At 40.7% G+C, this 13,502-nt stretch overlaps 1 protein-coding gene across 2 annotated transcripts in view; it reads left to right on the forward strand.

Moving 5' to 3' along the window:
- Positions 1 to 13,502, forward strand: part of LOC107708288 (transforming growth factor beta-1-induced transcript 1 protein) — an 82,254-nt gene that overhangs the window by 47,251 nt on the left and 21,501 nt on the right. For both annotated transcript variants that reach the window (XM_016512474.1, XM_016512475.1), the window contains one exon: positions 7,555 to 7,703. In XM_016512474.1, the coding sequence (XP_016367960.1) occupies positions 7,555 to 7,703 (149 nt within the window). The remainder of the gene's footprint in view (positions 1 to 7,554; positions 7,704 to 13,502) is intronic.

Below are 13,502 nucleotides of genomic sequence, written 5' to 3' on the forward strand. Positions count from 1 at the left end.
ATCTTTTTCATTATCTACATGGATATTAAAATCACCAACAATTAAGACTTTATCTGCAGCTAGCGCAAATTCTTTAATAAAGTCTGTATGGTGCCCTGTATACAGTAGCTAGTACATACATTACAGGGGATTTATCATTGACACTTGTTTCATTGGATAATGTTATATGAAGCACTATTACTTCAAACGAGTTATACTTGAAGCCTGCCCCCTGAGAAATACTGAAAATATTGTTATAAATTGAAGCAACACCTCCCCCTTTACCTTTTGGGCTCATGTTTATAACAATAATCTTGTGGGGTAGACTCGTTTAAAATAATGTAATCATCTGGTTTTAGCCAGGTTTCTGTCAAACAGAGCACATCTAGGTTATGATCAGTGATCATATCATTTACAAAAAGTACTTTCGTAGAAAGGGACCTGATATTTAATAAGTAGGGTGACCATACAGGCCATTTTTATGGGACGCATCCTTGCCAGGATTTCTATATTGCCTAAAATATCCAGGTTTTGGCTGTTTGCACTGTGCAGATCGATCGTTGTATGACATTCACAAGACCTGTAGAGAGCAGAGCAGACGGCTCCTTATGCTTTCGAATTGCTCTCGCGGTACTTTGGTGTCATTCAATGATCGGTGCACAGCGACCGAACCTTCAAGTCGAACGAATGAACAAACGTGTGCGTATTTGCATCGCTTTGATCGTTCTCTGTAGATCTCACCTTCTCATGCGCCACGATTGGTCGATTATATACAATACCTGCATGTTATTGGTCAAACTACTTTGGATGTTTTAGGCAATATAAAATTCCTGGCCAGGACGTGTCCCGTATGAACCATAACCATATGGCCACCCTATCAATAAGCCAAGCTTCATAATTTGTTTCTCTGTATTATATACATTTTTTATTTGTTGAACATCAATTAAATTGTTACTCTTAAATTGGTTTGGACGTTTTTTGTATTTTCTAGTTCGGAGAACAGACACAGTCTCTATAGTGTGATATCTAGGTGAAAAAGTCTCTATATGCTGAGAATTAACTGATTTCTGTGACGTGAGGCGGCTAGCAGACGGTCGGTTTAGCCAGTCTGTCTGCTTCCTGACCTGGGCCCCAGTTAGTCAAGTGCAAACTCTAAGACTATGTGCCATATTTCTAGAGAGAAGAACGGCACCACCATGTGAATCCGACAGAGAGAGCTAAACTATACATGTGGCAAGCAGTGCAAATAACAATAGCAGGAGAAGCAGGAGAAGAACACCGTGATTGATGAATGATTCTGATTTACCACTGTTGTTTGATGAACTCGTGAAAAAACGGAGCAAGAGAGAAAAGAATTGAAGCAAGAGAAAAAAGAAAACGGTAATAGACGCGTATAGAAACGCGAATGACAAGCTAACGAATGCTAACGTGCTGCACTCACGGTTTAAATTAAAAGCGAACAATCAAATTAGTTATACAGGAACCCTCAAAATCAGGTTTGTCTGATTTGTCTTTGTGTTTTCTGACTTGTTATAATGTTTTCGTGTTTTCTGATTTGTTATTTTGTTTTTTAGATTTTCATTTGTGTTTGTAATTTGTTATTTTGTTTTCAGAATTGTGATTTGTTTTGCACTTCTCGGTCACCGTAGGAATTGTGTTCTCAAAATTTAGTAATGCATTTTGCTATATTTAATTTATCCGTGATGCATAACGCTGCAGACTTTTCTTTACAATGAGCATGAAATGAATGTGTGCTGATTTATCAGTTGTGTATGTGTGTGTGTCTGATTTACAGTGATGTTTTAGATTCATTTTCACGACTTTTCAGAAAACTTGTCATTTATTGTTCAGAGTCAGGGTGTTTAATGAGACAAGCTGTTAAAAACAATACATCTTTGAATACTGAGGTGGTTATTTTTTTTACAGAGATGACGCATATAAAGCTACTGAATGCTGATAAACTTTTTCTTTGTGTGTTTTTGGCAGAATGAGGCTGCAGTTATGCTGTAACGCCACAGGATCGTTATTCCTCACCAAACGCAACACAGCCGTCAATCAGACCATCCCATATGAGACCAGCAAAATAAAAACATACAAAATGAATGCAGTCATTCACAGCATGCTGCCTGAGGTGTGTCTGTGTGAGACAATCACACTTTTACAACTCCTTAACTCTTTAAGCATGTTTCTGTGATAGTTTGGGGCCAGATTTGTCCTCTGAATGTGACACAACCTGTTAAACCAGTCAAGCCCTACGCTTTCAGAAATAAAGGTCAAAAAGCTGTCACTGGTGTGGTACCTTTTCAAAAGGAACATGTTTGTACCTAAAGGGTCTATTTTGGTACCTTAAAGGAACATATTAGTACTTAAAGTGTGCATATTAAAACCTAATATACAAAAGTGTACCTTTTGAAAAGGTACCACCCCTGTGACGGCTTTTTTACCTTTATTTCTGAGAGTGTACAAAGTGTGTAGGCTGACTATACATTGTCTTTTTCCGGGATGTGTCTCGGTCTGGGTTGGGATGTCTGGGTTTTGCCTTTGTTTTCAAACTTGCTGAAGGTAATGAATGAAAAGTAGTTTGACCAGTAGCGTGCAGGCATTGTATATAATTGAACAATCGTGGCATGCGATCTACATTCAGAACATTCAAAGCAATGCAAATATGTGGACATTCAGAGCTGGGTGGATTGTAGTCCATTAGTGATTACAGATTACATAATAAAAACTGTAGTTAGTATCGTAATCTAGGTTACTCATTTTAGGTATTAATGCACTGCTGACTACATTTTTTAGATTACTTTTAGATTTCTTTTTATCTAACTTGATTTAAATTTATCATTAACAGTACCATACTGATGTAAAAGAGCGAGAGAGAAAAGAAACGGAGCGAGAGAAAAAAATAAAACAGAAATAGACATGAATAGAAACGCGAATGACAAGCTAACCGGCTAATGAATGCTAACGCGCTGCACTCGCAGTTTTAGAATAAAAGCAAACTAATCAGATTAGTTTGATAGATAATATCAGAAATATGGTGGGAATTAAGTTATATTTGATCTCTTTAAACAACAGAGAGTGATAGTAAGAAAGAGATTCAACAGAAAAGTGAAGCTACACGGAGCTACAATCACAAACCACTCAGCAGCACCGCAAACCACACAGCAGCACCAAGTCATCCACAGCGTTGTCGCTATAGGTAGTAGTTGGTGCATATGCTTGGATAATAGTGATGCCATAATCCTGACCAATGAAGCCTTGTGCCTTGTTTCGTTCTACACACCTCAGACAGACCACTAACGTCCCATCTGAACCACTTGATAACTTCCATTTTTCTAATGTGTCCTTGAGTTCCATGTCCCGACTGACGCCAGATGTTTGGCAATGATTAGCCTTACCACATCTTTGTTCCTTCCCTGTAACCGATTTTTTGAAATAGGACCCAGGGTTCCCATAGACCTACGACAGTGCGCTTGTTTGTCCAGGCGACTGCCCAGCTGGCATCTCTATTTAGTTGTCTACTCATGGTTGTTTCTGGTGGGTTGTTTCACAAGGTGATTCCACATCATTTTCCTTGCTAGCTAGTTCTCTAGCATAGGTAACACCATTGACCTCATTGATAAGTTCGTCCGCTGTTTAGATATGAATATATTGAATATTGTGGTGAAAATGTTGACATGCTCTAAAAAAAGATGGTTCTTTTTACACAGTTCTATTTAGAACCATATTGTCCTGAACAACCCTTTTACCAAAATGTTTTTTTTTGTGTGTTATATATTATTACTTGGGTTTAAGCATAAACATGCCCAGTCACAAAAAAAAAAAAAAAGAATAAAAATAAAAACAGTACTCCCCGCATTCTTCTTTCGTGCACATAATAACACATATGCAAGTACAGAAGGAGCATATTGCTTTCATCTCTGCATCCCCTATAACAGTATATTCTTCAAAGGGAGAAATACTCCTTTACCATCATAGCAGTATTGCATCATTCTTGTGGGCACAGCTGCCCCTGAATCACTCCCTGCAAAGAGGACACAAATATCAACTCGTCTTAAAGGAAAAAAAAACAAAGAAGAAGGGATCTCAGCACCTTCTGATGTTTTTTGGCCATAATGACCTTTCAGAGATCCATTCTTGGTTTCCCATGAGGTTGACGCCTTGTAGGGGGGCTCAAGCAGCAACACTTGCCTTCTGATCTTGCCAACAACTGGCGGCCAGCAATAGGATCAGAAGGGGGGCTGAAGGATGCTGGCCATGGTGGGGGATGTAGCGCTCAAAAACTGCTGACTTAACTTTCACCTCCCTAAACTTTTGGATCACTGTCTTAATGCCAGTGCCTGGAAGTCTGGAAGGTGAGACCGGGCATCCAAGAGAAAAGATCTTTCTTCCTCTTTCAGCCCCGAGAGGTTAACCCAAAGATGCCACTCCATGGCCACCCGATCAGCAAGAGATCGGCTGATGGCATGGGCTGTTTGCTTGGTAGCCCAGAGGGCAAGATCGGTTGTACAGTGGAGCTGCAGTACTGCATCTGGATCTACACCCCCACTGCAGTCAGCGTCCTTCAGTAAATCGGCTTGGTTATGCCTGCAGCACCGCCATGGTGTGCAAGGCACCACCAGCCTGGCCCGCCGCCACGTATGGTTTGCCTACTAGTTTTGATGTAAACTGGCAGGGCTTAGAGGGCAAAGCGGGAGCCTTCAAAGAGGACGCCATGCCAGATGAAAGGTAACCTGCTAATGATTCCTCCATCCGGGGCATCCTCGTATACCTGTGTCCCTCCAACCTCTTTACATTAGAACAATTGGATCTAAGGGGTGGAAAACATGAGCAGAAAATGGTTTCTCTCAGGATTTCAACACTACTTTGTGGTGCTCTGTGAGAAATGGAAGGCTCGCGGGAGGCCTGTGACTTGCCAGGAAATGGTCATCTATCTCCTGTTTCTCCACTGACCAATGCAGACTCAGTCTGGCGATGGTGTAGGCTATAACGTTTAGGATATCTCCTGATATGCAGGGACTGGGAAGGAGGAAGCCTCACTCACAATGTCCATCTCAACTCCAGTCACATCTAGTTCCTCAGGACTAGAGCGGGCAAGCAACATGCTCTCCATCGGACCAGAAGAAACCGGCGAGCAGGCTTCTGGATTCAGTGTTAACGCCTTGGAACTGGTGAGAGAGGATTGGCAAAGTGAAAGACCTGTCCCAAGCTCCTCAGCCAGATCCACCTGTGATTCCAATGACTTTAGAAGAGGGTCCTGAGCTACGGGGTGTATTCGCCTGGCTCCCATCCCCCCTAAAGAGAGCCTGGTGGGAGAGGACCATTTTCACTGTGAAACTGTCACAGTGCTCCCTCAAGGGCTGACCAAGGGTGCTCCGCTCCTAAACAAATGACGCAGAGATTGTGTGTGACGTTAGGAGTGATATAATGATCCCACAGCAGCACATTTTCTAAACTTGTTCACTCATTTTACTTTTTCTTGTTAAAAAAAAAAGAATGGTAGTGTAGTTCAGAAGAACAGACATCAGGTACACGTCAGATTTAGAATTTTTGGAAAGGGGCTCAAATCAGCTGGCAAAAAATTTAATCTCTTTAGCCCAATTCGGACGCTAATTGTTTCTCATGGAGACTTAAATGATTTTCAACATTTACAGGGGTTAGTCAGGTGATTTTATTGCTGTCCGAATCCAGAATGCCTGTGTTTTTCTCCCACCACCTGTGTAAAATTCCACGCCAAATTACCTACTGTTTTTTTGACAAACACCAGAGTCATGTGGTAATTTAATTGCCGTCTGAATCAACATCTCTGAGTTTACAAGAAGAAATCGATTCAAAATTCAATGTTTATATCCTTTTTGGCAACTGTCAAACACCATACGGTAACTGTTGCACTTCACTGTAATTTACATGCATATTAATTACTGAAAAAAGTACTAAAATGCTGAAAGGTATTTACAAGGACAATATTTCATAACTGCTCCACCACAGCGAGTGGGAGCTGTTATGAACAAAAAGAAGAAAGAGAAGAAAAGCATTTTAACATTTGAAATGGGTCATTATTATGGCAGAAGCAGGTATGCAATACAGTTAATTTTTTTTAAATATGTATTATATAGGCCTACAATTACATACATAACAATGTAAACCATTTTTGTTTACCTTATTTCTGCTAATCTCCACATTTTTAATGACATCCATAATTTTGAGAGATAAAATGCAAGACAGAAAAACATTTCAACTATAGCACCTCTATTTTCCTATTTTAAACAAGTTAGCATTTAAAAGGAGATTTAAAGGGGGTCATGACATGATAAACTAAATTTCCCTTGATCTTTTGACATAGAAGAGGTCTTTGTATGCTTAATACATTGTGCAAGTTTCAAAACTTAAATGTCCTCATCAACAATAAAAAAGCATTTGTGTAATAATCTGAAATGAGTAGTTGTTTACAATAAGATTGCGATGCCAGGTAGACGATGTGCCGTTCCTGGCTGTGGAAAAACAACATGTTTGTATACGCTGCCGAAGGATCCTGACGTCAGAGAAAAATGGATTCAGTTTATTTTTAGCAAACGCCCCAGTCATGTCAGTGCTAATTTACGCATGTGTTCAGTACATTTCACCATTAACTGTTTTGAGAACAAATCGCAGTATGATGCTGACTTTGCCAAACATACTTTTGCTAAAAGATCAGTGCATGCCAACTGTTCTGGACTCAACAACAGCAAACTGTAAGTAAAGTATTTCATGTAAAAACTATTTTTAAAACGATAATGGCAGTAATGACGGTAATGGATTTTAGCCAATCATAAAAGTGGGTGGTTACACTGACCTCTTAAAGGGAAAACACCCCAAAACCGACTGTTTCAGTCAGAGGATGAGAAACAGGGTGGAAAAAGGTAATAAATCACTACATTTTCCAAAAAACTTTAGTAATATTATAATTAAACCTCAGGGAACATAATAATAAAAAAAAAAACTTGGAAAAAAAAAAAAGAAAAAAGCATGACCCATTTAAATAATCAAATATTAAATAGGATTTTATTGAATATTAATTTATTCGTATTATACAAAGCATATAACATTTTATTTACAGCAGACAATCATGCAACTGGCCACATGAGCAGCGCATTCCCGGGTTCGTAGGATCACAGAACTTGCTTCTCCACTGTGAATAAATCACCATCTGAATCCATGAGTTTTATCACTGAGGTGCCATGTACATTTATTTTTACATATGTCTACTTGAGAAACAATTACCATCCGAATAGGGCTATAGACTTTTTTGTTTGCTGAAATTGGTTAACTGTGTGAATTAGACATTTAGCTAATTTTTTAACCATTTAATGTACTTTCTGAACAAACTGATTTACTTGGACTTTCCAGTGCTTCATTATATAGGACAGTTCAGGATAGTGTGTTGCATTATTGCCTCATCTTCATTGCCTCATAAATTAGTACAAGCTATTTATTATACTTGTATAATATTATATAATATTATATTTGGAAGTGTCTTAGTGCCAAATGCTTGTAGGTCTCAAAGATGACAAATAACTGTATGCTTCTTCTCCTCAGGTTTTCATGACCGTGAAGGCAAGCAGTACTGCCAGAAGTGTTTTCTGGCTCTCTTTGCCTCTCGTTGTCAGGGTTGTTCCCAGCCCATAATGGAGAATTACATCTCAGCTCTAAGTGCTCTGTGGCATCCACAATGCTTTGTTTGTAGGGTAAGTAGTTGCTGGATTCTGAGGTACAATGAATTTGATTGTGTTATACCATATGAAGGGTTGTGATGTTACTGTCAAGGCAGTCTTAAGCCACATGTTGCAATAGTGTACAACAAAACATTTTATAGCTCACTCAAACTTCTTTAGGAAGACCAGGGTTATTGCTTTTTACTCCAGTAAGTATTTCTTATGGTGCGTTTATTATAGATTTATTAACAAAAAAATAAATAAAATAATTCTAATGAACATTTCCGCTGCTAGAAATACAGGGGGAAAAACTTACCCTGATAGGACATTTATGAAGCATCTTCGTTAAAATCTTGTTGAAACCTACCTAAAATCTAGTTAAAATGTAGTTAAAATTATTTGCTCTTGCTTGAATCAGAGCATGATTGATGCCCAGAGCAGATTAGATGTTTGAACATACATATACCAACTGATAGTAAGCTTGCAACAAAATTAAGAAAGAAAAAAAAAAAGTATTTCTACTTTTTTGTCCTCACAAGCTGCACACAAACACAGACAAACAACTTTACCACCATAGTCCAATTCATGAATAAATGACTCTACTGAGTTGTTTCTTTTTTAGTGAATTAAAAATGTACGGCATAACCAACGCAGTCAGATTCATAAACAAATGATTCTTATGAACCAGGTCAATCTAATAAATCCTTGACTGAATAAACTTTGTCAGTGCAGTTAATAAATCAACATCTGACTCGATGAAATGAAGCTCCTAAACAAATTTTAAGGAGGAGCTTGCCCATCTGATCTTCCACTCATTACGTCACTGTGCCATCCTTCTGGTATTTGTCCATGAAATGTTTGATTCTTTGAAGATCTAACTATTTCCACTGACAAGTAGTTCTCTTGCCCTCCATAGTCTCAGCAGTCACCTTCAGAGCCCTATCCACAGCCATCCAGTTGTGGTGTCTCCTGTGTGTGACAATCTCAGCATTCTGATAGGTCCTCAAAATGTAATTCCAGAAGACATCTTTTCCCTTTCCCGGCTAGAATGCCTTATCACAACCTCTAGTCGCCCCGCTATTCACATTCATCATCGTCGTCTTCTTTTCATTCCTTATTTAACACACCTGATTTAGATCAGCCGTTCAAGAGGAGAGAGCTCCATTAACTTAACTGAAATATATAACATTATATTAAATATTTGTATGTTAATTAAATATTAAATAATATCTAAATTTTACTCAAATAAAAGTCTTACCTAGACTAACAAATACTAAAATGCTTACATAGACATCTACATTCACGTCAGAATTTAGAGTAGAAAAAAAATATATATATAGTAGAGATTTTCTTATTTTGGTATTTTTGATGCAAAAACTTTGTAAGGAAACCTCTAAAAAAAAATCACTATTTTCCCATTACTCTATGTAAGAGTCTCAGAAAGATGTTAAACTAAAACCAATATCATGAAAACCAGAACCAAACCAAACTAGAACCAATATCATGTTATTATCATGAGATATTCAGGATATGTTCAGCAAAAATTAGCAGCAGAAAATTATTCAGTGTGATTTTTAGACTAATGATCAAGACTGATCATGAATCGTGTTCACACTTTTATCCAAAGTGATAGTTATTATAAAAACACATTACTAAATAGCGCAAGCTTATTTAGCAATATTAGATTGAAATATTAGAAAAAGCCCCATAAACCCACCCATAGACCCTCCCCTCAAAGAAATCAAGAAAGTAGTCAAAAGTGGACAAAAGAGACAAATTAAAACACCAGGTGTAAACGGGAGCATCTCTCCCTCGACTACCTATGATACTATCAACTAATACACATCTTATTATTATGTGTAGATGGCAATTAATTGGGCAGTCCTTATCCATATTGGCCTTACACACAGTGCTGAAAATGAGAAAATGTACCCCCAACTGTGAGATCAAAAAGACCCAATTTACATCAAATGGCCTACAGCCTTGTGTGCACTAGCATGCCTAAACCATATAGATAACATTAGTACCAAATGTTTTGAGCAGCATTTGGTCACACAAACAAGAGACATATACATTTAGTCATTTAGACGCTTTATTCCAAAGTGACTTACAAATGAAGACAATAGAAGCAATTAAAACCAACAAAAGAGCAATAATAAATTTTATTTAGGGAGAAGTATAATTTCTCCTATTTTTGCCCAAAATTGGACTGAGTGCTAAACACATGGAATGTCTGTTTCACTTATACTGGACGCCAGAGGGTGCACACATGCAGAAACTCCACATATGCCTCACAGAAGTAATAGAAATCATGATGTTCCAGGAAATCCTTATTATGGGCAAAGGCATCCAGCTAGCACTGTGACTGAATAAAAAGAAGATATAAACGCTTTAACTGATCAAACATGAAGACAGTAAACACACGACACGACAATATATGGTTTATCTGTGTTCTTCAAGCCACCTCTGGTATTTAATGTTCATAATATATTTAAGTATATTTATAATCCAATGCTAATCAACATAGACTTTATTATAGTATCCACCTTATTTTTCAACGTGGAAGTAAGCCATTTTCTGTGAATGTGCGAGACTTACGGTTCATTAACTGCTGTAGGGAAATAACGAGAAGAATAACAGTGCCGTGAACGGTAAAACTGGTAAAACTGCACTACAAACCAGTGTGCTCATAATTAAGGTAATACTGTTACGTGGAGGCGTGACAACGGGGTTGGTGGATCCAAATGCAGGCTTTATTCAGAAGAGTGGTCAAAACAGGCAGGGTCGAAACAACAGCAAACAATATAATCCAGGGCAGAGACAAAAGAGTAATCCAAAAAAAAGGCAAAGGTCAGGTCAGGCAGCAAACAATCATAAAAACCAGCTAAGCAGTTCAGGGTCAAAGAACACGAATGCATGGAAACAAGGAAAAACACAGGAACTAGGAAAAGCTACAGGCTAGCAATACTCAGCAGTGTGTGTGTGTGTGCATCTTATATAGTGTGAGACTGATGAGGTGATGAGATACAGGTGATTGCAATGGGTGCTGAGCCCAGGCAAAGGATTATTGGAAATGTAGTCAGGAGTAGAGTGGCAAGAGTCAGGGGTGGAGTTCATGGACACTCCAGCTGGAGATCATGACAGAGCCCCAACCCTTCCCCCCACCCCTTAAGGAGCGGCTTCCAGACGCTTATAAACGAGAACATAAATGAGTCCAGGAGGGAGGTGGAGCGGAGGCGGAACAGGGGGAGGGATGGAGAGCCAGGTCCATGTGGAAGTGAGGGAACTGAGGACTGAGGCAAAGCCAGAGGAGCAGGGTGCCAGGGCAGAGCTGAGGACCACCAGGTCGGAGCAGACAGGACTGAAGATCCCCATGGCGGAGCAGATGAGCACCACAGCAGAGCAGATGGGATCGAAGACCCCCACAGCGGAGCAGATGACCACCACAGTAGAGCAGATGGGACTGAAGGTCACCACGGTGTAGCAGATGACCACCAAGGTGGAGCTGATGGAGCAGGGAACCACCATGACGGATCAGGCTGGACTGCAATAAAGAGCACAGAGAGGTTATCAACGGCCTCTGTGGCGAAACAGGACAGGCAGAGAGTTCATAAATGGCCTCCTTGGCCGTGGCTGGACAGACAGAGAGTTCATTAACGGCCTCCTTAGCCGTGACTGGACAGGCAGAAAGTTCACAGATGGCCTCCATGGCCATGACAGGACGATCAGAGGGTTCATAAGTGGGCGCCAGTGCCCTGAGAGGAGATGAGGTGGACACCACCCCCACCTCTGGAGGTTCTGCAGTGAGTGCCGCCACCTCTAGAGGTTCTGTAGCATGTGCCGCCACCTCTGGAGGTTCTGGAGTGAATTCAGGAAGTGGAGCGGGCTCAAGAGTGGACTCGGGGGCTGGAGCGGGCTCCTGAGTGGACTCAGGGACTGGAGCGGGCTCGTGAGTGGACTCCTTACTAAACACTGGGACTGGAGCAGGCTCAGGAGTGGATCCGAGGACTGGTGAAGGCTCGGGAGTGGATTCGGAGACTAGAGCAGGCTCGGGACTGGATTCAGGGACTGGAACAGATGCCACCGTCTCGGGAGATTCTGCAGTGGAGGCTGCCACCTCTGGGGGAACTGTGGTGGTGTGTGTGGCCCAAACACATAAAATGGCACTCTGGAATGGCGGCCATGACGGGATGAGACTCTGGAACGGTGGCCATCTTGGGAAGAGGCTCTGGTGTGGCGGCCATGTGAAGAGGCTCTGAACTGGTAGCCATAACGGGACCAGGCTCTGGAGTGGCAGATACTGCAGGAGTGCCGTGTTCCTCCTCCACAACACCCACAGTAAATGCAGAGCCACTCAATTGGAGTGCCAGATCAATGTAAAGCTCCAGAGTCCAGTGAGGATCATGCAAAGGCATGAGTGAACTGAGCGGCTCAGATAGCCCACCACAAAAAAATATCATCAGGCATACCTGGTCAAAAGGTGTTAAATAAGCCAGTCCAATAAAGTCCTCCACATAGTCCTCAATGGGTCGATCTCCCTGACGGAGACGAATTAACTGTGCTGCTGGATTCATGATAAGCCTGGGACGCTCAATAAAGCAGATGGATCCGGGTGGGCTCAGTATTCTGTAACGTGGAGGCGTGATAACGGGATTGGTGGATCCAAATGCAGGCTTTATTCAGAAGAGTGATCAAAACAGGCAGGGTCGAAACAACAGCAAACAATATAATCCAAGGCAGAGACAAAAGAGTAATCCACAAAAACAGGCAAAGGTCAGGTCAGGCAGCAAACAATCATAAAAACCAGGTAAGCAGTCCAGGGTCAAAGAACACAAAGGCAAGGAAACACAGAAAAACACAGGAACTCAGAAAAGCTACAGGCTAGCAATACTCAGCAGAGTGTGTGCGTATGTGAGTGCATCTTATATAGTGTGAGACTGATGAGGTGATGAGATACAGGTGATTGCAATGGGTGCTGAGTCCGGGCAAAGGGTTATGGGAAATGTAGTCTGGGGTTGAGTGGCAAGATTCAGGGGTGGAGTGCCCTCTGGTGGAGTTCATGGACACTCCAGCTGGAGATTGTGACAAATACATTAAAATAATATGGTTAGATCACCAGTTTGCAATATCAAGCAGCAAAACTAGCTGTTTTGTACAGCTAAAAATAGCTGGAAGCAAATGAGACCGGAAGCCAGACACATTAAATTTACAAATGGCTGTGCCCACACTTACGGGAAAAATAAGTTGGATAGAAAATTTTGTCATCATTTACTCACCCTCCACTTGTTACAAACCTGTATGAGTTTCTTTCTTCTGTTGAACACAAAAGAAGATATTTAGAAAAATGTTGGTATTTGAACAGTTGATGGGCACCATTGACTTCCACAGTGGGAAAAAAAACCTATGGAAGTCAGTGGCGTGTTGCTTTTTCAAATGCATGTTATAAGTGACTCAAACTCACAGCGCTTGCAGAGATCAAGCAGCATTTACTACTGTGCAGGTATTTAATTAAAAATCAATCTGTCTAATATTTGCTACTTTTGAGCGCAAATTATAATAAAAATACATTAATATTTAGCATGACGCAGGCCACAAAATTAATGCAGATGGGCCAGACGCCCCTACCATATTGTGATGATGCCCTGTCAGGCCGGAGCGATGATTCAAAAACATGAAAACCCATTACAAACGAGGCATTCGTTGCATCCAGTGGGGACATAATTATGGATTATAATGACTTATACTGTCTTTTTTCGCGTTGCGTTGCGTTGCATCGCATCGCGCCGTGCCGCGTAAACATAAAACCATGTCTGCATTTGTGAAGCGGGCTGG

This window comes from Sinocyclocheilus rhinocerous, unplaced genomic scaffold, assembly GCF_001515625.1.
Source record: "Sinocyclocheilus rhinocerous isolate Xijiao unplaced genomic scaffold, SAMN03320098_v1.1 scaffold716, whole genome shotgun sequence".
NCBI classification, from domain to species: domain Eukaryota; kingdom Metazoa; phylum Chordata; class Actinopteri; order Cypriniformes; family Cyprinidae; genus Sinocyclocheilus; species Sinocyclocheilus rhinocerous.